The sequence below is a fragment of the Amphibalanus amphitrite genome, unplaced genomic scaffold (assembly GCF_019059575.1).
Source record: "Amphibalanus amphitrite isolate SeventyFive unplaced genomic scaffold, NRLGWU_Aamphi_draft 000391F_arrow, whole genome shotgun sequence".
Classification (NCBI taxonomy): Eukaryota; Metazoa; Arthropoda; class Thecostraca; order Balanomorpha; family Balanidae; genus Amphibalanus; species Amphibalanus amphitrite.
Window position 1 is genome coordinate 353,763 of NW_024881885.1, and position 25,774 is coordinate 379,536.

The following is a 25,774-nucleotide window of genomic DNA, read 5'->3' on the forward strand; positions in this document are numbered from 1 at the left end:
AACTCCGGAGACAAAGACAAGATTAACAACCTCTGTGTGATTGCCTTGAGCTTCATGACGAGCTGTCTCAGCTCAAGAGAGATGAGGCACCTCTGCTGACGCGGGGTCAGAGACCGACCACACCCGGAGTTCCCTCAAACCGGGAGGGAGAGAGGAGGGGAGGGTGGGTGGCTGACCGCACTGAGTGGGCACGCCTCACTGTGGGTGGTAGGTAGGAGAGGGGCGGATATGGTCACCCTCGTCCGCCACGCCTAATTGACCGCCAAGGACACGGAGGTAGCCGGAGGGGCTGACAGACACCGCCGTCACCACCGGCACTGCCACAGCGAGCATTACTGGTGCCGCCGTCTGTGAATCGCACACAGAGTCTCTGGATAAGGTGTCAGAGGAACATGACGGGAATTATCAGACCGTGGGCCGGGTGGACCGTGTGACCCCACGATCTGTGCTGGGCTGATCAACATAATATGCGTCGCAAAAGCTGCTGCTCTTTCTTGAAGCTTATAGAGCACAGAATGAGGAAGTATGCTGAACATTCCTTTGGTTTTATTTTTGTCTGTTTTGATCGACATATGCTACACAAAGTCTGCAACTATGCTTGCTTCGCTGACGTAAGATCGTGTTTCTGAGTTCATTTCTCGCATTGTTCGGCCAAATCGACAAAGAACATCGTTCCTGGCGGTTACCTGTCATGTTATCTAAGCCGTGGGCTGTCAAGGTATTACCGTGGTGTGAACTGAGCTCCGTTCGACCGCCGATCGTAGTCCATCGGTTCAGGGAGACCGGTTCTGAGAGCGAAGGAAAATCCGACGTGGGAAGCTGAAGCTACTTTCAGCCACCCCGACCAATTGTCCGCCGAGAAACTTACGCTGTTTGAGTCAGGTAAAGACGCGACGCGGTGTGAACGTTAGCTAACTCACTGTCGATTCTCCCGGGTAAGTTTGTATTATACTTGATGGTTATGTAATTTACGGGAGTTCGTGAACGCATAAATCTTGACAGTCATGACGGACAGTCATGACGTTTGCGTCGGAGCTGTGATTTATTAGCTTCTAGCTAATATTGGCTGAAGCCTTCAATCATTCCGTGAGTAACCGAAGACAAACATGTGTTCAAGCCAGTCACGAAGAGCATAGTTACACTATTTAAAATTATCAAGATATCCAGCACTAATTGGATAGCAAATATAATGCTACGAATCAATTCATCGGGATGATCTCATCACTCACTTGCCCAGCTCCCACACGTTTGCTCTGAAGTCTGAAGATGACGTACGCTCAATGATGTCATGCAATCCAGATAAGCCGGCGCAGGCTTCCTAACGGGCAGCCCGTCACCAGACACGGTAGCCACCATGGCACGGGCCACGGACGATATCCTTTGTCATGTGTTCAGAAAAGACAGGTGAGGGACAACAAGCTTCCCATTTGTGATCAAATTGAGTCTGGCAAGTGTTTGCTGTGGAACACTAGGTAACCGCCTTGTGAATGCAATATGACGCTACTGAGTGACATTGCAATGCCGTCAGACCAAAATTGTCCACAGCAGTGGTGCTCAAGCACTTCACTTGCAAGACATATGACGACATTCTAGCCGTCGCAACCATGGAGAATGCCACCGATGCAATGCATTTCAGACGCCACATTGCAATCCTTATAAGCATTACATCGTGACGTCCGCTCTCGGTGAGATATCAGGAATTCCTCCATCTCCAGTGTGTCACTTCACCTATACCATCCTCCCCTGTCGGGTACACCTGCGCCCCGGGGCACTGGTGTCCCTGGCGGTCTGGGCGGGGGCGGGGGCGGCCGCGTCCGGTCTGTGGCCGCCGCCGCCGCCGTGAAAGCGCCTCCGTTCCCGGGAGACCGGGCCGCCGCCGTTCGTGACGTCACTTCGTGAGTAATCGGGGCGACTGTGACGGCGATCGGCGGCGGCGGTCCCGGCGCGGCGGCGACAGTGTCGGAGCGGCGGCCGACTGTGTGGCGCGCCGGGCGGCGGCGGTGTCCGGGCGGGCGGGACACGGGCGCGGACGGAGAGCGAGGGGACTCCCGATGTGATGGGAGGTGTGATGTGACGGTGTGACGCCCCGTGACGGTGTTCCAGTGAGGGATGGATCAGTGGATGGTGTTGGACGTATCGACTGTGGCTTATCTTTGATCAACGAGTGGAGATAGTGGTGACATTGGAAAACGGTGGTCCCTGGCGCCAGTGATATCGTTCGTGATGGGACGGTCAGTGTCGGTGTGTGCGTTGGTGAGCAGAGCAACTGTCAGAGGTGACCGCTACAGCTGGAGGAGCCGCTTCTAAGGTCGGCTGACCCGACCTGACCCGCTGTGACCTGGCGTCGCCCCGTCTGACCCGGCCGCACAAGAGTCATGGTGACCGCTTTATGCGGGGCCCTATCTCACGTATGTGAGTGGGCCCACTGGCTTTGGCCTTTTGTGAGTATTCTGTAGCGTTTTCCCGACCTGTTTGTACCCAGTCACGAGTTGCGCCCTCTCGAGTCACCCGAGTCACCTGTATTACTCAATAGGATGCCTTTGAGTCACGGCTGCCTTTCATCCCGACCGTGCCGCTGAGTCATCTTCAATAGATGTCTCATCGGGCGTTACTGAGCTTGTCAATGTGATAATGTCTACAGTAATAGCTCGCGCATTGTGAAGATTCGGTGCGGCGACGCTCGTCTGGTTTGCATGTTCGATCACCTTTGGCGGAGCGTGCAAAAAGGCGCCCGCTCGCTTCTCATCTAACTAGATGGTATCGGGCTGCTCGCATCCCGACGTGCAATTGGGCCGACCCGCTTCTGTGCGGCCGGCGGGTTTGATGTATCAGCTTTTGTGGGCGCCGCTCTGCAGGGAACGACGCAAACAAACGCGCTCTGCGTCATCATCGTTTACGCAGTGGCTACCCAATAGCTACCGAATGTGTTGGTAGTGACAGCCTACTCTCATCCCCTGCTAGACATTGGCAAATGCCTCATAAAACCACTAAGACGCGACAAGAACTAATGACACATTTTATCCCCTTCACTTTTTATGGACACACCATTGTGATTGGCGAGAGCTGCGCCGCGCTGTGAGCGCGGTCGGCTCACCTTGAGATTCCTGTACGACTGGCGGAACGAACCGCGGCCGGCCGCAGTCGAATGAGACGAAATCCGCGCCCATTACCGGCGAGCGGTGTGGACGGGCGCGGCGCTCAGAGGAGGGCTGCCTTCTCACGGCACAACAGCGAGAGTCAGTGCCGACCGGTGTGACTCGAACCTCGGGTCCCAGTCTCACGGGCGCCGACCGACATCGCGCCGAATCACAGCTCACGGACTGTGGACCACAGTTTCGGCCACAGTTTCGCGCTCCTTGAGACTTCAGCAGGTGGTTTGGCTAGCGAACAGGTGACTGCATGGCGGCGCCTGTCAGTCGGTGCTCACAGCCCACGACGCGGACCTTTTCACCGCCGCATTTATGGTTTTATTGGTGGAATATGCTAGCGCCGGCCATGGTCAGTGGCCACACCCCGGTGCCGAGGAACCGAGCCGTGGATAATGAGGTATAATATCAGAGGTTTCTTGGTGGGAGAGTACTGTGGGACATGCAAACCCGTGACGTGTGAACATATGAAATTACATTATAGAGATGATCCGTAAACGGGCTCGATTTATCTCTCAAATTGTTGCATATTTATTAGGTCATGAACATCTCTTGTGTAATGAAAAGCCAGTGAAACGTGAACACCACTCCAACAAATATCGACCTCTGGCACGCGACACGCATCATCCACCGTTCGTCACAGACCACCGATAGTCCAACCAGCACCCGACACGCTCCTCGCCCCAGTCAACAATAGCCGTCCCGACGGCGGCCTGGGCGATCTAGGGCGGCCGGCTGACCTGAGGGTATTTGTGTCGTGGTGTGGAGGGAAATCGACCATTGTGGATGCTGTTTGGGAGTTCGATCCGGTGGAAGGGTTGGGTATCATACTCGATTGCTTGCGATGGGATGGTAGTGATATCGGTAATCACGGCTCTGTTGCCGTCTGTCTGTCGCATTTTACGTATCTGTTGTCTGTATTTGTAATTGTGTCGCCAATACCATACTAAGGCTCGCTAACATTTAGTTGTACGATGCAACTTCGACCTTATTTTATCGGATATAAAAATATGTTATTATCTCACGCTGTTTCACATCGCTATAAGTTATAGGGATATTTAATGCTTTGGTACCTTTTGCTTGGAACCGACCATCGTCATCTCCCGCCCTTCGCTGTGACCTGTGACCTGACCGTGACCCCGCCCTTCCACAGCTGCTGTCAACCCCTGGTAACGGTCAGTCGGAGCTCGAACGTGTCCAGGAGCTGTTCCCATCGGACGACCTCGGTCTATTCTGCCGCGACCCTTCGTCTCAGGCGAGTACCGCGACACACTCCAGTCCACACACTGTGACACAATGGAACAGGACACACTCACTGTGAGCCGGGCTGCTGTGAGCTGAGTCGGTGCGACTCACACAGCGACCATCGTGTGAATCATTGCAGAGGTGTGTCGGGAGGCAGCGACGATAGGTCGCTTTTCCACCCGGCCGTGCGGAATAAAACGTCCGCAGCTGATTTACCTTCCTCGTTGTGGGTTTCACGCTCAATGTCTGCCTGCCTCATGTGACACGGGGTAAATGGATCGGTGCTGTTGATCGGCGACGGCGCTGGGCTGCAATTTGCATCCGCTTGGTCGGTGCAACGAACCGTATCTGCTCCTGTGACGCGGTATTTTAGCTCTATAAGCGATATCATTGATCCTTGACCCGTTTCCTAATATAACACGCAATCTTTCGGCAGTTCTTGTGCATGAGAATGATGCTGATCATCCCGATCTTTTATCACCTCTCCTGATCTGTTCACCTGTTTTTATTATGCCTCCCTCAATCCTATCTTCCTCAGCACTCGGCCTTTAGACACCGCGCCTTCAGCAAGCTCTCCGCCCGCTGTGAGCCGCGCCTGCCGGCCGTGTTTTGGTGCAGGCAATAAAACACAAACGGCCACCACAAAGGACGGACCGCCGATCGGCCGCCCGTCAGCGGGGCCAAGCAGCCGCCGCAGCCTTGACGAGAGCCGCCATGCGTGAACCAGCTCACATACCGAGCACCCTTCGGTCGGCCTCCTCGACCGCCGGAGCCGCGCTGGGAGCTGTCAGAGCCGGGTGGAGCTTGGGATTAGAATCTTGGAATAAGGGGCTTGGGGGAGGGATGCTAGGACTACGAGACTACCTTTCCTTTGGGATTGATATCGGGCCTCGAGAACGCCGAGAACTGGTAGGTAGTCGCTTCTAACAGTTTTTCAGTAATGCATATTTCAATGGTTAATTCTGATAATTTATGGCCCAAAGCTGCTTTACGTTGTAGGCATGTCAGTCCTATTTTTGTCTCATGGAAAGTGAAGCGGTTGTGTCCAGCCGCAGTACGGCCGCGGTATGGCCACGCCGCCGCCGCACTCCCACGTCCGTCTGCGTACACGCCTGGCCGGCTCGGCGGCGGAAGCGGGCGCCGTTCGCTTTCATTTTGACCAGGTGGACGCGCCGCCGGGACAGTGACCACGGCCGTGGCTACGCTTTCTCCGTGGCCACACCGGCGCACTGTTTGTCATGAGAGCGCCAGTTTCGGCGCACAGATCATGTGCGCGATTGTGGTCCTGAAACGGGCCGGTGCGGCGCCGCGCGCCTCGTCCGGCCAGTCGTAATGGGCAGTTCAGTGCCTCCGCTCATTAACGAGTGTCAGTCGGACTGTTTTCTTTTCTGGATATGTCGGATTTCTCATGGTCCGAAGTAGGGCACTGCTACTGTTGGAATGCAATGCAGTAGGTGCAGAGCTAAAAAAGACGGATACAATGCCCGTATCGGTATTCTTCCTGCCATCAAATTGATAGCAAATTTGTTCTATCACTGAGTTACGCAGTTGACTAATGGTTCCTTTGACACAAATCCCCATTCAGTACTTTCCACAAGACATATGTTCCGCATATTCATCCTGGAACCTGCACCTGCGCCCTACTTTGACTCCTTCTTCAGAACACCAGTCTTCAGAACATTCTTTGCTTATCCTTCCGCACTATTGTCACATTTCACTTTTCATATCGGTTGCTCCTGCTTTCAGTCATCACGTCTTGATATTGTCGCGCTCACCCTCGCCACACCCGTCGCCACATCCTCGGCCTTCAAGGCCTCGCCGGAGGAGAGAAGATCTCCTGGTGACAAACAGCTGTCTCTCTTGTTCTCTCAGCTGACTCACGGCTGTTTTTCGGTCCCCGCCAGGTGCCCCCCCCCCCCTCCCACCACTCCCTCGATACGACATCCGGCCGTCGCCGTCCTCGCGCTGCGGTGTCGTAATTGCGCCAACGGAACTCGCGCCCAGAAGGAGCTCCGGTGACTAAGTCGGAAAGTTGACAGCCGGTGGACTGCAGTTGCGATATGACCAACTCGCAAGGTCGATCGGGTCGCATGCCGCAGCCTTTGATGTCGACGTCAGATGTGAGCCGTTTCGACGAACTCAGTCTCAAGGTGCAACGGAAAACGGCGACTACAAACGTGAACCAGGTGTGCCGAGCGTGATAATCGGAAATTCATGCGCGTCATCTGCGATTGTTTTCCTGTAGTGGCAGCTGCACGCTCATCATTCAACAATGTGGCTTTATTTAGCTCCATGGCTGAAACCGTGATGACCCATTGGCCAGGTCGACTGGTTAGAGCAGTCCCCGATTCGCGGCACGTGCGGTAGACTGCTCACCGATGTCGGGATTGTTGAGCGTGGCGCAGCCTGCAGACCCGCTGGGACGGTGCACGCGCTGCCCCGGCTGCCTCCGAGGGCAGCCGCCGGCGCCGGCAAGGGCCCTAAGCGGACCTCCACCGAGGTCACGGCTCCACACATACACACGGCCGGCCGTGGGTGTGTGACCGCCGCCGCGTCGAGCCGCCTAGATTTGGTGCGTGTCGGATTTGGTCCCAATTGGCTCTGGTTTGTTGGTCTGTTGCTCGGCATCCCAGCACGCCAGGCGGCCGGGCGGCGGGACGGCGCGTCGCGTGCCCGGCTCCCGGACTAAGTGGCGAGGGTTGAGATTGAGACGCCGCCGGCTGCCGTCTGGCACGCTGCCTGTTCCAGGTTAATGATAACACGAATACCGTGAACTCGTCGGGGAGGAGGGAATTATAGACACGGAGCCGCCTCGAATATAAATGACAACCATGCGTGCCGATATGGTTATAGCCCAACGATCATTCTAGGAGATGTAGAATAAGAACACTGGACGGGAGTCCTTATATTATCAGATAGCCAACCAGCTTTAGCTTCTTACTTACGACTGTCTTCTGGAGCTTAAAACTCTAGTTCAAAATGTTTGATGACCAGTTACTGCCTACTCACAACGTAAACTGTGATGTATAACTAGCTACATGCCTTCCTGCATTCCGGATTCCTGATCTTATTCTCCCTACGCCTTTTAGATGATCTCTCATTTGTCGATAATCCGCGTCAGCACAACTTCATCTTTTTTCGGGACCGTGACTTTTCTCCGGGCCCGGCCTCTCTCACACACGATGAGCTGACGTTGCGCCACCCCCGCCCGTCTCACCCACCCCTTCTGTCACCCTGCCGCGTCGTCGTCGTCGCGACCACCGGGCGCCGTCATCCGATCACATTCCTCTCCCATCTGGTCTCAGTCAGCTCTATAACGGGGGCGGCATATTCCCCAGACGAGGGGGTGCTAATGGATTCCTTGATGTTCCCACAGCCGTCTCCGATATAGCACTGGAGTCAGAATGATGTCACTGAGACCTACCGCGTGACATACCAACAGGAGATATTTGAAACCAACGGCTGTTTTTGTCACTAGTTTTGGCTGGTGAGAACGACCGGACTCGGACTCGACGCTTTTACTGGTCTCCCGGCTCTCACTAAGAGCGCAAATTGCTGCGATTAGAGCTCGCGATGGAAGCACTTCACCCGTAACAGCTCCTCCGAACATTCACTCTCACTCTCACTCACTCCCCGACGGATTTCTTCTGTATTGCGCCCCGCGGCTGTCCGTGCTCTCTCCTTTATCCTTTTTTTACCAACTTTGTTTTTCGGCCTACCAGAGTTTTACGCGTTTGAATGTCTTGTCTTGTGTCTGCTTTACTTACTCTTCTCTTTTATCGTTACCTGGCCCGACCTGATCTAACCACTGCCCTCCCCTGCCACAGAGGATGAAGGGCTTGATCCGGAAGCGGTCTGCGCCGACGAGCCGACTACAGCGCGCGCTCTCGGCCAAGGCGCAGCGCCCCTCGTCGGCCGAACGGTCTCCCGCCGGTACCGACGACGACAAGGAGAACAGCGAGCCGCCGGGTGACGTCACCGACGCGCCAACGCGCCGCCAGTTCGTCATGGAGACCGCCGTCCAGTTCACCGTGGTGAGTACAGCTGGTAGGACTGGCGCAGCTTAGAGTATACACAGCCGGACTATCGGTGCGGCTCGCCAAGCTCTGCATACGGCCAATTCAGTTATGGGAAAAGCCGGTGCAACTTTGGGTGACAACGGCCATTAGGTACTCGTTCGGCTAGGAATTGGGTTAGAGCAGATGGCGTATTGTTTGCTGTTTGCAGTTGAAAACCGCACTGCACTGCTTTTGAAAGGGGTCATACAGCCCTGTGCTATCGGTGTTGTCAAGGACAACACAGGCTTGTGCTTGGGCCCATAGCGCAGTACTTAGATTCGGCGCCCACAGGATGTCACTGATTGCAAGTGAGCCGCTTTCACGCCGTTGAGTCAATGTGCCAACTTTGTCTCGATAACGTTTTGCGGTCTAGCATAGATTGCGAGCGATACTCACAAAACAGCCGGCGCATTCTGCCACGATTAACGAACCCACCAGTCCAATTACGAAGGCCGCTCGTGAAGGCCGCGCGCTATGAGCATACCCGACCTTCCAACCTACCCCGTCATCCGCCAACCTGTACGCCGCACGTAACTCGCGGCGGCATTAGCCGCTACTGACTGTCATGGGCCCACGGCTGATACCCGGATTAACGTGTCGCGAATATGGCACTCATGTGGTCACTTGGTGTGCTGAATTAAGCTCCTGTGGGACGTCTAAATGACTCACTTGGGTCAGGTTTATGCATTACCGTGCCCGCCACCGAAACACGACCCGCGCCGGGGCAGGTACGTACGGAGGACGGAGTGAGTCGTGTCTGTTACTCGTTATCTCCAGTGGCCATCTATCCTAGTACGGCGTGTACCTGCCACCGAGGACAACCGATGGGAGGGTGCGGTGGGGCTAACGGAGGTCTCCTGGTATAATGAGTCGGTTTTTCTCTCGGGGTTTGTCCTTCCCCGTTAGCAGAAGTGACCACGAGTGACTGTCTGGACTCGTAACCGTACGGCGCGGCGCAAAGGGAGGGTGATCGGTCAGGACGGGTGGTGGTGGTATTGGCTGCTCAGGAGAGATAGTGGAGTGGACGATCATCTAGCGGTACAATTGGCCCGTCTTGTTAGAGCTGCTCAGTCTCCGTCTACGAGAGGTCTGGTGCAGCCGAATTGGTAAACGGTACATGGATCGATCGGGGTAATTTCCCAACTGTTCGTCCGGTATTTTCGCTTTTAAGTTTTAATCGGGTGTACCTACATCAGCCATCTGGCTACGATGCGTGCTAGTTGGTGTTTGAATGATCGCCCATGTAAAACGCTTTGCGAGTCTGACCGATAACCCGTTCTCGGGACCTCCTTACCTGGTTAGATATCGTTCGATTATGATGAAGCTGAGCAAGTTTTTGGTAGCATGTTGTGAACATTGGCTAGTTATAACCGTCTTCTTGGAATGTAGAATATTGGCTGGGTGATTGACTGTGACTCAGTCCAAGTGAATGATATTGGAGTTGTTGGTCTCTGGATTGCCTCACTGGACGCCCTTTGTAGTCTAGCGGAGGCCCAGCGTATCTGCCCGTTTCGAGCCTTTTCCCGACGCGGTGATGCGTGACATAAATCAACGCGCTCTGCTCTTCAATCATCAGTGCCGAGGACGAGAGGACAGGGCCCCGAGATTTCCGACTACACAGTTAGAGAGTAGGTCATTAGTCTGCAGTCGAGCTCGCAGCTAAATCTACTAAGAGGAATGAAACACACTTTCTACAGCAGTACAGTTTTAGTAGGTCTGCTGCTATACTAAGTGAATACGGTGAAGGCTAACGTATAAGGATATAACAAGTATAAGGATCTCTACTCTATCTTAAAGCCATCGATAATCATCGTCAAGCTGTCATGCCAAGTACTCTGATGAATTTAAGTAGCCAACAGGTCAAATTAATGTACCTATAGGCTAATTTGTTGAACGATTCTGGTAAAACCAACAGTCTCTTGATGTATAAATCACACTTTGTTTTCTCTAACGGCCGCAAATAACAGAAGCATTCCACCAGGGCAGGGCGGCTTTATGGTCTGTGATCGGCTCACGTCGTTCTGTTCTGTCCGCTGTGTGCACTGAGGCGTGAAGTGATGATCTGCGCGAGCCGCCGATCCGACCCCACGCGTCTCTCCCCGGCCGTCAGTCGGATCACCGGTACCTGGCGCTATATAGTTAGAGCGAGCTGGGTGGGCTTGAGCCACGCACCGCCGCACAGGGAGAGGTTCGAAGCTTTCAGGTCGGATAGTTCGCCAGTAGACCGGCCGAAAGTGGTCAGGGGCGGTCCAGTGATCCAGCCACCCGACTAGATCGCCCGGATGATCTCCGTAAGTGGTTCGCCGTGACTATGCTCGGCGACCAAGACTTCCAACTCTTCGTGCTTTCCCGGTGGGACACGCCCAGCCTCTGGCCAGGCCGCCTGAGTTGACCGAGCTGACCGCGACCCTTTCAGAACCACAATAGCCTCGCATGACCCGCCGGCTACCTCGTCTCACTTTAATGACTGCCACCCGCGCCGCTTTTGTCTTGCGCGCGTCAGGTAATCGAGGCAGGGTGTCGGTGGCCGGCAGTGGCGCGTGTCGTGTCCCTCTCGGCCTACATCGTTCTCCAGCAGCTCAAGTGTCTACCAGGATATCCCGACGGTCCGGCCGGCCGTCTGACCAGGCACCGACCGGGTCACGGGCAGCTCTCACCGCCCGATCGCCGCGCCGGGCGGAGCGGCCGCTCGGAACCAGACAGCGGCATCACAGGCGCGCACGGAATCCGATCGGACAGTTTCAGATAGCGCGGCTGCAGAGCGAGCGCTGATGTAAAGTAGTTGAACGGCTGGTATCTGAGCCGGGCTCTCGTGGTGCGGGGAGACTCGGGTGGGCGCCGCCCTGCTCTCGGGCGCGGGCTGCTCCTGTGGAGCGCAGTTCCCCGAACGGAGGTGGCAAGTGGGTCGCGCGGGGCTGAGCCGTTCGCGAATGCAGACGGCAGGCGCGCTCAGCTCGGCCGGGGTAGGAGAAGAGGCCCCTGGTTCCGGCTGCCAACACGGACTGCCGAAATCGACGGAAGCTTGCGTGACGGCATCAGTGGGTTGGAAGAACTTCGTTCAGTGAGTTCATAACGTCAGTGCAAGTTTCTGCGGTCATGATGTCATACATCAGCAGCGCAGTTGCTGATCCCGTGCCCTCAACTCCCCGAGCTGGGCCTCAGTGGTATGTCGAATTAGCATCAGCTGAGCCAGAGTCCATCGACCCATTGTGTCGGCCCATGATGAATGCTGTGACTAATTGCTCGAACATTAATGTAACCGCCGTATCGCCTATTAGCCGCCGAACCTGTCTGCCGGCCTGTCCCGCGGAGGCCGCCGCTCCGGTCGGACTGAGAGGAAAGACGCTCATCTCGTTACGACCCTGACTGAACCTTGAACGACCGATGGGTGTCAGCGAATTCGGAGCTATCCAAACTAACTATTTTGCTGGGTAATGAAGACACGGTGTTCTTTCTGATCGCCCGGTTACTTCTATATATGAAGAGCGTCGACTTAGTATAGCCCGCCTAGTCTAAATTCAGTACCGTGCTGATTTATTAGCATAATCGTATCAGTGAACAGTTCCGTTTCATCACTGCTATCGATAAGAGACAGAGACGGTTAAATATAGCCCCTCGCCTTCAACGCTGCTTCCTCGTCGGCTTGGTATCTGGTGAGCTCAAAGATGAGAGATCAGCTCGTCTCGCTCGCTGAGGGAGATGAGATAGTTTCACAAAGACCCGGCCGTGTTTGCGTATAATCCTTTACAGAGCACGGGACGGCCTCCTTAAGGATTTATACGGCGCCGAAATGCGACGGCCGGCTTAGGACAGAAAGCCATGCCAAGGTCTTTTGCGGCGGCATATTCAATGCGACCGGACGCTAATGATCTACATTCAGAGGTGTTATACTCTTGGTTTTGGTGGTAGAGGCGACATGATGCTCTAATATGCGTCGTATGTGACAGACATCGTTAGTCTTCGCGGCGTGTCAGTTCCTGAGACCGATGGACCGCCGCGCTGTGTACGGTGTAGCGTCTGTCGGGAAATTCGGCAGGTTATCCTGCATTCCTGTGAATTAGCCCCGTTTTCAGGAGGATATTCGAGCAGGCGAGGCTACTGATCGTATCCAAAGAATGGTGCGAGTGATCTTCTTTTCCTGCGATCATGTTATGTAGCGTAGCTGGAAGTCTTGCAGATAATATTTCATTTAGTTACAGTTGCAGTGCTTAAATTCTGAACATGATTTGAGGAAGGCTGTGGGTATTTGGGCTGCTTCGTCAGAATATAGAAAATGAACTATGCCGTATAAATGTAACGTGACTTCTTGTTCTAATACTTAAATGAATCTCATTCTCATCTGAGCTTCCTTGAAGGATGGAACTGATGAAGACGATCCGATTTGAGGCTTTATTTTATCATCAAACCACTCAATGATCGGGCAATGCTGTGGATATGACCGCTGGAATGAATTACTCATGGTAAATGAACAATGGGCAAAGCCAGCGTTGGAAATAGTGTCAGCAATTTCATGGTTTTCTTGATAAGCAAAAAGACTCACCTAAATCGCCGTTGATCGAACATCATCCTTTCAAATCCATCCTTCCCTTGGCTCAAGAGCTGGCTCTCCCCGATAGACGTCCCGCTTGGGTCAGTCCTCCTTACCTGTTCCCCGGTCCTCGGGGTTATTATCCAGTCTGGCGGCGTACCCAGGGTGATGTTATCACCCGTCGCGTGTCACCGGTCCCCTCATCATCTGCCCTCGTCCCCGCACACGAACCTGTCGCTTGTGGTTTGGGGTGACGCTCAGCTCGCGTCGAGATACCCTCCCGTGAGGGAACCGTTCCGTCCCGATCGCTGTCTCGCATGGAAAGAAGAGTATCTAACAGCTAATATGGTTTTAAACTGACGGATGTATGCTACCATGAAGATACTCGCGATGTTGTATATGTTGCCATGAAGATACTCGAGATGGCATGCTGTGTAGGTGCTTTGTTTTCCATTCGCCGTGGGCCTTCAGACCAGCGTGTCACGTCCGCCTGAGGTCCATTGATCTTGTCGAGTCCACTCAAGTGTGTCGGACGCTATGGATGCCCCTTGGAGCCTCCTTGTCAGTCACAAAAACGCTCCCCACCAGCCGCCGGCGTCGCCCAAACGGCCGACCGGATTCGCGCATTCCGCGCCCAGTAATTGACCAACTCCTTTTCGGTTGACTCGGCGGCGTCGGGCGCGCCGGACCGCGCCGAAAAAGTCGAGTGCGCGCGCCGGCGCGGGGCGTTGTAGGTCGGTGTAGGTCGTTGGGACGCTGCGCGGCGGCGCGCGCCTCAGAGGTCGGCATCGGGTCGCGTCATGCTGCTGCCGGCGCCGGCGTGAGATGTTGCGACGCGCAAAAACTCCGCCTTGTGCGCGGCGGAGGAGCGCGGCGCGTTCGGTGACCGGTCGACCCCGCATCTACGCCGACCCGGAGGCTGACGTACGGCACGACGGGGCGTGTCCTGCGCACCATCGTGTTTGTTTCTCGGCCGGCGACCCGAGTGCGTCGGCCCGACAGAGATGTAGTAAGGATGTCCGGGCTGTGAGTGGGTGTATACAATGCAGTAGAGAAATATGTGACCGTTTAAACGCGTCTTTCATCCAGAGATAACGACGCGGGTTTCGAAATCTGAGAAGCGGGTTTTGCAATGATGCTTGAAGAATGTTAGTATTGCCTCTAAATGTCGTAGTCACCTTTCAACACTGCGCATCGCTGGAGTGTTGTGTTTCAAATGATGAAACTTCGTTCGTGATTGGAACGAGCCCAGCATTTCTTTGCTGATCACGTACTGGTGCTAATTACCGAACTCTGACAGCGATAAGGCGGCGATGGCTCTTAGATGGGTGATTTGCATCAGCTGGGCTGGATCGAAGGTCGCAGGGAGCGGCTGACTGGGCGGTGGCCGGAGAGGGCTGGGGCGTCCACGTCTATCGACCGCCTGCCGTGTCTAGCAACAGCTGGGAAGACGTAGCAACATCTGCCAACACCTGGTCCCACCTGGGGCACCTGTTCACTGCCACAGCAAACACAGTCACCGATGACATGCTCCCTCTCCGGCGATGTCGGCTTATCAGGTGGTTTTCGCGGCGCGCCCCTCCTCTGTTCTTCTCGCCAGTCACGCCCCATGGACCATTAGTTACCCATTAGCGGCTAATGTTCGTCGCCGCGCGATGGCTGACCACGATGACCCCTCTGATTGGAAAATACTGCAGCGTATCTCGGTGCTCATCTGAAAGACGGTGCTTGGAAACATGTGACTTGCGCTTGGCTTGCTGCATTAGTCCTCTTTCTTCCCATTTGCCCGATTCTTTTTGTCTCGCTCCCTTTTCCCCGTCTTCTCATGTCCTGTCTATCCTCTCCCATCTTCCCCTTTCTCCGTCTCATCTCGTGCTCTCTCATTCGCTGCCGTCTTCTCTCGTACCGTCCTCCGCCATCTTCCCCCTCCGTCCGTTCCGTCACGTCTTCTTGTCTTGCCTCACCCTCTGCTCGTACCTGATGCCACGGCCGGGCCGATACGTCAGCGGCGTTTGTAGATGCGCCGTGTGAGACAACAGAAGCCGTGTCTGCCGGCTGCAGAGCGGATTAACGGCCCGCCGACGCCCCGGCGGCGCACCGTATTTACGGCGCTGTTTGCCTGATCAAAGATCCGTGTTTGCCGTGCTGTGCAGTGTCAGATGGAGAAGATGGCGCAATCGCGTCCTGTAGCTACGACCGGCTGCAGCGACGCGGTGCTCCCATCGTCCATTGTGCTGATAAAACCGCCAGTGTCCCGCTTTGTTTTGGTCTTACTTTATTGATTCTCACCTCTGTTGCATAACTGATTATCTGCAATGTGTCTTCCCTCGTTGACCGAGGTTCGCTGGAGATAACGTCCGTGTTTTGTGTCCTCAGGGCGCGCAGTCGCAGGACCGGCACCTGTTTCTCTTCACCGACATGCTGCTGGTGGCCAAGGCGCGCTCCGGCGGCAACTTCAAGCTGAAGGAGAAGGTGCGCCTGTCGGAGATGTGGCTGGCCGGCTGTTTGGACGACGTAGCCGAGGTGGCCAAGGACCCGGCCACCTCCTTCGTCATCGGCTGGCCCACTACTAACGTCGTTGTCACCTTCAGGTGAGTCCTGGATGAAGTCATATTACCTAGTAAATACATTGAAATTGAATGGAAGTCGCAGGTTATGATGGAGCCGCGGGCAATGAAACTCCACCCGGCTCTAACTGCCGCGCCATTGTGCGTTTCATGGCCTGCGGCATAGAGACGGTATCGCACTTTCGAGCGGCGCTCATTTGGGAAAAACTCTGGCCAGCGTGCGGTGAGATAATTGGTCGGTAGTCGCGTGCCGCCGTCCGCCGGAGTGACCGCACCGGCGGAGAAAGTGTGTCGGTGCCGAGCGTCGGTGGCTGACCGCCGACGGTGGCCGCCGCCGTCGTGTTCACGGGGTGAGGTCGCGGTCCCGCGGCGGTCACCACTGCGCGACACGGGCCGCTGAGCGCCCTCCCCGGCCCTCCAGTGATGTCATCGGAGCTGGTTGCAACCGGTACCGGGAGGACAGAAGAGTGCCGGCCCATGAAATATTCAGGAGGCTTAACGGAGGATTCCGGTGACTCTTTCATTGATAAGTCGCCAAACAAAATTTTTGCTTGTATGACGAAAAGCACACACAAGACAAGGTTCATGTTTGCACAGAAATGTGTCGCTTTGATATGTGATCGCTGTTCTGAAGTAACTCATATTTCTGCTCAGCCTTAGAAATGTTCCAAAAATTAAATGTTATATTGTGATGTCTGGCGACTTTAAAGGTAGTGTGCCACCTTCCAATGATTTCCCATTTTATTTTTCCTAGGATAAGAAGCTTCTGTTTTTACCTAATACCGCAAGAAAAAATCAAAAATGGGCCTGGAATAGTGCCTTTTTTGCCTAAAAGTTTATCGGTTTTTCGATATGTATAACAACTGTAGTGGGCTGACCTGCAAACAGGCGTCGGCAACAATCGCGAATGCGGCGCACATGTGACAATAAGCAAAGGTCATTTTAGAGTTACGACGTACGGGAACGAGTTATCAGCTGTCTAATCGTAGACAACACAATGTTGAACTTAAACTGTAAGCCTGTATTGTTATTGTTTCTTTAATTTGGCTGTCGAACATTAATTTATGGTTTGAAATATGATTTTATGTGAAATAATTGATATGAAACAGCCGTCTCTTAAGTTATGACCCCATTTCACCACACGCAAGTGGCAGAAAGGACACTGATCAGCTGACGCATTTTTATTGGCCGAAGTCAGAGCGCGCGGCCCGACGCACCACGCGTATTAGGAAATTTCGACCTCGACGAGCATCAGAAGCCACCTAACAGGCGTGTTCGAAACTGCAGGAGATGATGATGAACGGGTTTATCGAAACTTGATTGGATGAGCCTATCGGTAATAGCGATTTTAGTGTGTGCATTTATTGTTCATAGTGGTGTGAAATGTGGTTGGGGTACGACCGACAACCCGTCGGGGCGAATTTCGCACTGGGGTACTCAAAATTTGAAGAATTTAAGACGTTTCCATGAGTTTTGAAGGTATGGATAAGTTCTAAAAATTCGGTTCTCCTTATCCGGGTCATTAACTCCATATGGTCCAAAAAAGCTGGCACACTACCTTTAAGCTGATGTGATGTGACTCTCAGCGCAGTAAGGGGAGCGTCTGGTCCGTGTCCGGCCTGTCTGTCCTACTAACACCCACCCCACCCCACCCCACCCCATCCACCCCCCGCCGGCCGGCGCAGAAAGCGGGCCTTCACGGACCGCCAAAGAACAAGGGAGGCGTCTCCTCGCCTCATCAAGCCACAAAAATGAGGTCGCTGTGCCGGGAAAACAAATGAGGTTATCGCCGGCTGCGACACACGTTACTTGCAGTCCTCAACAGGGCGATAGATTGTCGTCTAAAAACGAAGCACTTATGCTCATGGTGTTTTTAGCGCCGGCGCTTTTCCCTGCAGAACCGCTTGTCATGTCGAGTGGGCGGGCTGTGAGCCGTTAAGCGTTTTTGCCATTTGGAGTTATTGATCATGATCGAGGAGGCTGAGTGCAACATGACCAATGGGCACCTACGGAGGCACTCAATCACGCCAAGAGGATTTCACGTGCCACGGGGTGTGACCGCGGCGGCTCGAAGAGACGGACGGCCACTCCGGCATCGACCCTGAACAGCGAGCTCTCCTCGGAGCTGGAACCGCGATCGGACTCGATAAAACATACCATACCACAGTCGAGTCGAGTCGGTCCCACTGTAACCTTGGAGCGACCCTGACGCAGGTCCGGCCACTAAAATTCGCCTATTGGTCGGACACCTATTGGTCGCCGACTGAGCCCGCGTCATCCGCTCCGAGTGTGCCGAGTTCGCTGTGTCAGCTACTGCTGCGTCGTTACTGAAACCCTTTGCGACCGCGACAGTCTTGTAGCTCGGAGTTCGCGAACCGACTGAACTCTGCCGGCACTCCTGACAAGCGGACGGCTTCAGCTCCTACCTCCTCCTCCCGACCTTGCTTTCCCCGCTCGACTGAGAGACCTCAGTCACCTGACACCGTGCTATGAGAAAATACAGTGAGTTACGCCACCGACGCGAACCGTCGAGTGACCATCGGCCACTCTCAGGAAACGCGCCGCCCTCCTGACGCGCCCGGGGAACGCGTGGCGCGCGACGCCCGCGGGGAGGCCGAGGGCAGACGTTGCGTCTGTGGCGGCTCGGCCAGGACGGTTGCGCAGCTGTGTCGCCGCAAGCCGCCGACGCCTGGTCCAGTCATGCTTGCCCATGCCAACCGTCTCGGTTCCGCCGCGGCCGGTGAGGGCCGGCTGGGTTGCGCCAGGCGATGGGGTTGCAGATAGCTGCCTCTCACAGGCGTCACAACAGTGTGCCGGCCCGCTGGTGGCGACTGGCTGATATCACTCTCAGTCAGATATGGTGTGGAAATGACGGGCCAGCCTTCAACAGCCCTCACATTGTAATGATGTCTATCTGTCATAATGTGAGCGCTTGACGAGAGTCAATGCGGGTAGGGATTGGAATGCTCTGCATCAAATCCCACCGTCTTGGAAAGCTATCTAGCGCACCATTCAGCAGCCCAACTGTTGTCAAACACTGTCCGCTTCCACCCTCGTCACCGCCATCCATGCCCGTCACCGCCGTCCGTCCCTGTCCTACCGCACTGCGGCGACCGTTGACGCCACTGACCTTGGTCACTGACGAGCCCGCCCCGCCCAGCTCGCCGACCCGTGACTCCTAATTGGCCGCGAAATAATAGCCAGCCGCGCTCCTCGCCGCCCGTGTTTATACGACCGGCCCTCTTCCCATTAGTGGCCTCCATTCTTCAGCGCAATGGACTAGAGGAGGGCTCCTTCTCCACACCGCCCTATTGGCGTCGGCGTCTTGGAGCGGTGTCCACTAATAGCTGCGGTCTGAGAGTCCGAGCATGCCCGCGCCGCGGCGGGGAAGACCGCTTCCCTGGGGCGATGTCGAGTCCACTGTGGGTGGAGATGGAGTCAAATTACCGCGCGCCGCGAACGCCGCGCTCACGGCCGTCGGTAGGCTCCTGTACGCCATAATTGCCGCAATCTTCACGCCGGGAATTCGCCGACAGACGAGGTGGGTCGAACCCACGCGCGTCACTCTCGCGCTAACAACGAACGTGCGTCATCAGGGGCGGCTGGGCGGCGCGGGATCAGACGGCTAACGGGCTGATATCGTGAGCACTGAGGGTCAGGTGGAGCCAATTCCGACACGGTATCCGGCTAGAGGAGCCGGTGAGCCGCCGCCAACTCTCCGACCGTCATGCGCGCCCGGGAGCGGCCACAATAGCCCTGCCTCCGCGCGCCCCTGTATCCCTCCCGTGAGCCGGGCCACAGGTGTGCAGTGGGCGCCCTTCCCTGTTTGGTGCCGGGAGTTGTCTCGCCTCCCCCTCCGCGGCGCCCGCTCCTGTGTCATCAGCGATCGGCGCCGTCACCGGACTCCTCCCGACAGGTACCCGCGGCGCTGACTTCCCCCTGCTGCGCGCCGCGCCGCCGCCGGCCGCGGGGCAGGTCCGTCCGCCCGGCCGGCCGTCCACCATTTGTCCGCGCGCCGCTGTTTTGGCGACCGATCGGGCGCCCGGGGCCGGCGCGCTGAATGGAGGGGCGCCGCCGGCTCCTGCTCGCCGGCCGCTCCTGGCACGCCGGGAGAGGGACGGAGGGGACGGGGCAGAGCAGGGAGCTGACCTGCCGACCGGCCGCCGCGCCAGTCTGCGTGTGCGTGTGTCGGGGATGGGGTGCGCGACCTCCGTGCCGGGCCCGGCGCCGGCCGGCGGTGACGAGTGCGATGGCGGCCGCAGCTGTATCTGTGTGAGGAGACCGGCCATCGGGCCCCCGCTCTCGGTAGTTGTAAGGTAAATGCATTCGCCGAAGGGAAACTGGCGCGAGCGATGCAGGCTTCGCGATGAACATGTGTTTTGGGATAGCCTAAGACATTGGTTATCGTGCTTGCAGTGTTTTTCATTAGCCATGTTGTGGACTGAAATGCTTGTGTGTGTGGTTGTTTTTCCCACGGCTGTTTGTGGGGACATGCACCAGAGGGACGAAGGAAAACAAGAAAATTACGCGGATCATTAGATATCGATTATCCATGGGTGTCGTATTGCGCTATCTGGGTCTATAAATACACCAATGTCACCTCAACGTGTGACTGTTTAGATATTTCAGTAGCACAATGTCACACAACCGCATACCTACTGTTACTAATTGACGTGCAAAACTGTTAACGTTCAATTGTACATAATGCTTCCATCCGTCGTTCATACCATTCGCTAACGTGTTTTCCTTTCTTTATTCCAGTGGCCCGGCGCGCGACCTCTGGTACAACAAGCTCAGCCAACTGATTGCCGCAGAGAGGGAGCACGAGGCCAAGGCGACGGCGATCCACGTGCTGTACCGCGACCCGGGCAGTAACTCTGACCTGGTGAGTACCGAGCAGTGAGCACCCTTCCCGTCCTCCCCGGTCCCCGGCGCCTCCCGTCTGCCGCCGGCCCCGCTGCGGCGCCACCGTCCGGCGCCCGGCGCCCGGCGCCCGCCGCGCCGCGCCACCCCCGACTCCGGCTCCGGTCACTGACAGCGACTCGGGGATCATCCCCAGACGCGGCCGACGCAGCCGAATCCATTATTTATGCAAATGTCATCCGGCGACTTCAGCCTGCCCCGATGATTAGACCGATAATTGGAGCTCGTTTGTCATTAACGCGGAGAGCTGGTCTGCTTGGACTGAGTGGGCGATTGATTTGGGCTGTTTTTGTATCACACGGTGCTATAATTTTGGCCGGAGGGTGGAAGCGAACACCTCACCCGGAGGTGGATAGGCCAATGATCCACCCCCAAGCGGACGGCCAACAGATCTCTGGTGTTCCGCTATGTGTTACATCGCAGTCTTTTGGTGGTAGCTTTCTGTGATGAAATGCAGTCGCTTGGTGGTAGTATTATGTGCCTTATTGCAGTCTCCATTGCCGCGATACTGTATAGCTGGATTATTACTGCTTTCAACTGGATTGAGTTATCACTGGGTCACGTCAATGTCGCGGCATTTTCATGACTGTGGTCAGCACCGATACGACGAAGGAAAACGTTGACGGTCAGGTGTATCGAAAGCACGTGGGAGGGATTACCATGTTTGACAATATCGTTGCTAATTCGGCCGTCAGTTCTGACCCAGTCCGGGTAGCTGCGCCATCCTATCTGATGCACGCCCGTCGCCCACGACGAAGTCTACTGATGTTGAAACTGCTGCACGAAAAAATGCACGCATACACGTGCAGTAGGAAATCTTCCGTTATCTGGGACCACATAATTAGCAAACGGGCCTACTCATTAAGTGGAGCACTTAATTTGCACCGTGTGAAAATCATCGCACTTTGCCAAATTCATACGCAGTCTTTAGCGCGTTGAACGTTCCCAGTCTTTCGTAAGGGAAGCACTGATCTGCATTCTCAAGCGTAGTCGGTTTGAGACCATCAATCAGCTATAAAGCCATTCGATATTGGCGTTAATAAGGAGTCGGCGTGCTCTGAGGTCCCGGCGCTTTGCTGAAGTCGCATTAACCGTCCGTTAGCATGCAGGTGCGTTGGTTCAGAGGTGAATTAGCGGCGTGGATAGTTCGCACCTGCATCTGCAGAGCTGAGCGCCACGCTGGAACGCTAACAACGTGTAAATGATGGGTCAGCGAGCGTCGGCCTGGCACAGACCGCTCGCTGCAGCGCTATCGACAAGGGGGTACGCGCAGAGACGTGTAATACAGATCGACCTCGCGGTGCTGATGGCAGGCTTGGTAGGGACGTTCTCTCTGTCGAAGCATTCAATGCCTTTCTGGGGTCTGCTCTCAAGGCCCGTGTGGAGTGTGAACGACCTCACCTAATTATTGCCCGTTTCAAAATTATCCATTGGAAAGAAGGATATCGAATTGCTTTCAAAATATTAAGTAATGGTCTGCATTGTTGTGCTGTAACTCTTTACTTGCGTGCGGATATTATTTTGATTGAAAGTTGTTGGTATTAGTTTAAACGTTTGACGCATGACTGATATAGTGTCAGATAATAAACGTAAAAGCACATGTGGCATTGTTTATGCTTCGGCACCGCTTGAACGTTTTCGTTCCGTAGCTTTTCAACCGCAATTGGTCGTTCGCTCTAATATCCGACCATTTTTATGTCTGGCTTCTCCATGAACGTCATAACGTAACTTTCACACAGAGATTTAGTTATGTAAGCCTCTAGATGCAGTATCAAAAAACGGGAGAGCATTTAACTCAATAAGCACTGTCCCTGGTTGCGTGTGCCGCGGGATTTAGCAGAATTGAAGTTAAAGCTCGATTTTTATGAGCTCCTTTGGGCCGCCGAGAGAATATCTCGACAATCTTCATCGAATATTCCGAATGAAAAGACACCGAATGTTCATATGAGTCTTGACAGAGGGCTTCGATGCCAGTACGTAGAGTAGACTGACTGTGACATCTCCTGACCCAGTTTGGGACACCTGTGACACTACCTAGCCTGTCGGTCTATCACTGAGCCTGTCAGACCCTATTATACTGCCGGCATTGGATAGTAGCCATGCCTTCTGCAGCCCAGACCGACGCCTCCGCTGCAGTACCGACACTCGCGTGCCAGTCGCGGATGCATGAAAATTACAATGCCAGATTATATTTTGATAAACATGGCTGCTCAGACGGCCGAGGAAGGTCGTGGGGCCCTCACAGCACGTGCAATGGACCCGTTTGCACCGACCGCACACGACTGTGTGGGCTAACCGGCTAACAAGACAGACATCCCTCTTGATATAGACAGACTTCGTGACCGACGCGAGCTGCTGCGTTGTCGCAGACATATACACGTCTGAAACTATGCAGGTACTACGGACTGTGCCCTGACCCTTGTGCGTCCTTCCACCCCCAGGGTAAGACGGTGACGGCCGGCTCGTCGGCCACTGCTCGCGACTGTGTGCGCAGCGCGCTGTCCTCGCTGGACCTACCGTCGGCCGTGGCTGCCGAGTACCAGCTGTGGGCGCGGCCGGCCGCCGACGAGCCCCCGTACCCGCTCATCGGCCACGAGCTGCCGGCCGCCATCCAGCTGCACGCGCTGCGAGAGGCGGCTGCCGAGGAGAGGGCGGAGATGGACCACTGCAATAACATCTACAGCACCAGCCCGACGGCCGGCTGCCAGTTCATACTCAGGTGGGTTATTCAGCGTGGCGGTAGTTGGGGATAGAGGGGAGGATCCAGTGCGACTTAGAGATGGCTGGAGCGTATGGGAAAGGCAACGAGAGGAATCCCGATGAGATCTGATGTAGCGGAAAGTGGTCTGCTCTGTTGGTTGAGGAACTGCTTGTGCTTTGTGTAGAGGAGATGTTCTTAGCAGACGGGATCTTACCTTGCATACAACAAGCGGTTTTTGATAGCATTAGCTAATTGACGTGCCGATGTTTGCAGACAGGTAAACTACGTGTGTATGTGGTTTCCTGGGACGGTGTGCTCACATCTTTTCCCGGTGTGCCCCTCAGGCCGGTGCGGTCCGACCTCCGCGCCCTCTCACCCTCACCGGACCCCGCCAAGAAGAAGAAGCTCTCCAAGAAGTCCCCGATCCGCATCCACAACGTGTTCCGGCGCACCAACAGCAAGCCGGACTGCGTGGACGCTCCTTTCAGCGTGTGCGGCTCGCCGATGCTGTTCGGTCAGCCTCTGAGCACGCTCTGCCAAAACGACACCCTGCCGCCGCCTGTCCTGGTGAGTTTGAGAGGGAGCCACCTCAGAGCGGATCAACCCTGAGGCCCCAGGCCCTGGGGAGTTGTGGGACAGGCCGCTGAGAGATGCCGAAGGAAAACCACGGCATTTATTTCTGAGCTGGCCGACGGATTAAACATGTAGCACTGGGTGCCCACGCTATCAGGATGCGGCCTTGCTGAAACTTGAAAGCGGATAATAACAAGGCGGAATTGCAACTGGCCAGTGGGAATTGTATGCAATTTTTCTATGCTTTAATACAGCGTATTAAATGTAATTGGACACCTCGTATTTGATGACCGAGTTAGCCACTCATTGTTGGTCATTTGGTTAGCCGTCGTGATCATACGCCAGTCGATCTCCAAGCCTGGTTTCCACGCTCTTGACGTAGCACCCGTGTGATTGCCCTGTTCTCAATATTTATCGTGGACCTCCGTTTTCCCTCAGGCTATGCTCGTTCAGCTCTTCAGGAAGGGCCCGTACACCGTGGGTATTTTTCGCAAGTCTGCCAACGCCAGGGTTGTGAAGGAAATCAAGGAGAAACTCGACAGCGGATTGGAGGTGAGTCATCTAATCTACTGACGTGAAACGTCCTTTTGTGACCGCCAAACGCTGAGCAAGTGAACAGGCACCTGTTAGTCTTGTAATTACCCACGAGAGACACGTATTACCTGTGGTGCGAACACCAGCAGGCGGTAGAATGAATGTCAATGCTAAGGACATTTCCTGATCCCATCGCGTACATAAATGTACACCGTTTATGCATAGGACAGGACTGATGGCCCCTTTGCCTCTCGTGTCTGGTATTCTACCAGCCTACAACTGACGTGATGCTGACGTCATGTCACTCTGCTCGCCAGGTGGACATGGAATCGGTGAATATTTACGCGGTAGCCGGTCTGACCAAGGATTTCCTGCGCTCGCTACCCGACCCTCTGCTCGGCTCTGAGCTTTACGACGAGTGGAGAGAGGTGGCCGACATTGAGGACGAGCACGACAAAATCATCCGCATCAGAGAGTGAGTATGGCTTGGCTATTTGACCGGGGCGGGTCCGAGTCTTGAAGCGAATACCAAGGTTCATGACGCGGCTAATTTAGTATTTCTGTGGCTCTCTGTGTGAGGTTGCCTTGCGCTGCGGTAGGCACTGGCCCCGTCCACCTGCGCGGCGGGGTCATGTATTGGTGTCACGCCTCTCACACGACAACAATCGCCGCAGAGCGCGTCCTATTCTCATGCTAACGCGACGTCACAAAAACGGCGCCAAAACGCCGCCGTCGAGTGGCGCGCGGCGCCTGATTGGGCGCGCAAAAATGGCGCGCCACGTGTCGCGGCCGCGCGGGCCGACCTGACCCGGTGTCTGACCCGTCCCCCTCTCCTCTCCACAGGCTGTGCTCGCGGCTACCGGCAGCCAACGTGACTCTGCTGTGCCATTTCCTCTGCGTGCTGCACCACGTGGCGCGCCGTAGTCACCACAACCTGATGTCAGCCGCTAACGTTGCCGTCTGCGTGGGGCCCTCGCTGCTAACTCCGGCCTGCCCCACGCAGGCGCTGGCCTCCGACAGCGCCAAGAGGCTGCCGGCCGTCGTGGCGCTGCTCATTGAGCGCTGTGACGCCATTTTCGGCAGCGAGTGCCTCCGCCTGCTGGGTCCTCCACCGGGACGGGCGGCGCGCACAGACAGTGGAGAGGACTCGGACGGACTGGCCAGTGGTGAGTGGACAGGCAGGGTGGTGGCCAGTGGCCACTGACGGTGCTCCGCCAGGTTTTGTGCACTTTTGTGTAGTGGCGAGCTGGGACGCTAAGGAGGTTTTTCTTTGTGATGTGTACGTTTATGGGTGGCCGGCGGTTGTTTCGGAGTTTACTGCCGCTCGGTTCCATTAGCGTGGTCCGGTAAATTACGTGCCATGGTATTTCGTCAGGCCTTAAAAATCTCGATAGCCGCTGTTTGTGTTCGGATGTTTACAGCTCACTCACTTTCGAAGCGCTTAGAGTGCATAGAAAGCAGGTGACCATTGTGACTCTCGACTTTCAAACAAACCATGT

The 25,774-nt window shown here is 55.4% G+C and overlaps 1 protein-coding gene across 4 annotated transcripts in view; it reads left to right on the top strand.

The window, feature by feature from the left end:
- LOC122390312 (rho GTPase-activating protein 20-like) overlaps nucleotides 1–25,774 on the top strand; it is a 186,139-nt gene that overhangs the window by 158,122 nt on the left and 2,243 nt on the right. For 3 of the 4 annotated variants that reach the window (XM_043383092.1, XM_043383093.1, XM_043383094.1), the window contains 9 exons: nucleotides 4,300–4,401; nucleotides 8,219–8,425; nucleotides 15,354–15,568; nucleotides 20,306–20,429; nucleotides 22,909–23,186; nucleotides 23,513–23,735; nucleotides 24,180–24,293; nucleotides 24,593–24,750; nucleotides 25,119–25,441. In XM_043383092.1, coding sequence (XP_043239027.1) covers nucleotides 4,300–4,401; nucleotides 8,219–8,425; nucleotides 15,354–15,568; nucleotides 20,306–20,429; nucleotides 22,909–23,186; nucleotides 23,513–23,735; nucleotides 24,180–24,293; nucleotides 24,593–24,750; nucleotides 25,119–25,441 — 1,744 coding nt within the window. Of the gene's footprint in view, nucleotides 1–2,297; nucleotides 2,442–4,299; nucleotides 4,402–8,218; nucleotides 8,426–15,353; nucleotides 15,569–20,305; nucleotides 20,430–22,908; nucleotides 23,187–23,512; nucleotides 23,736–24,179; nucleotides 24,294–24,592; nucleotides 24,751–25,118; nucleotides 25,442–25,774 lie in introns of those variants that run through there. The other variant, XM_043383095.1, reaches the window with a different exon arrangement.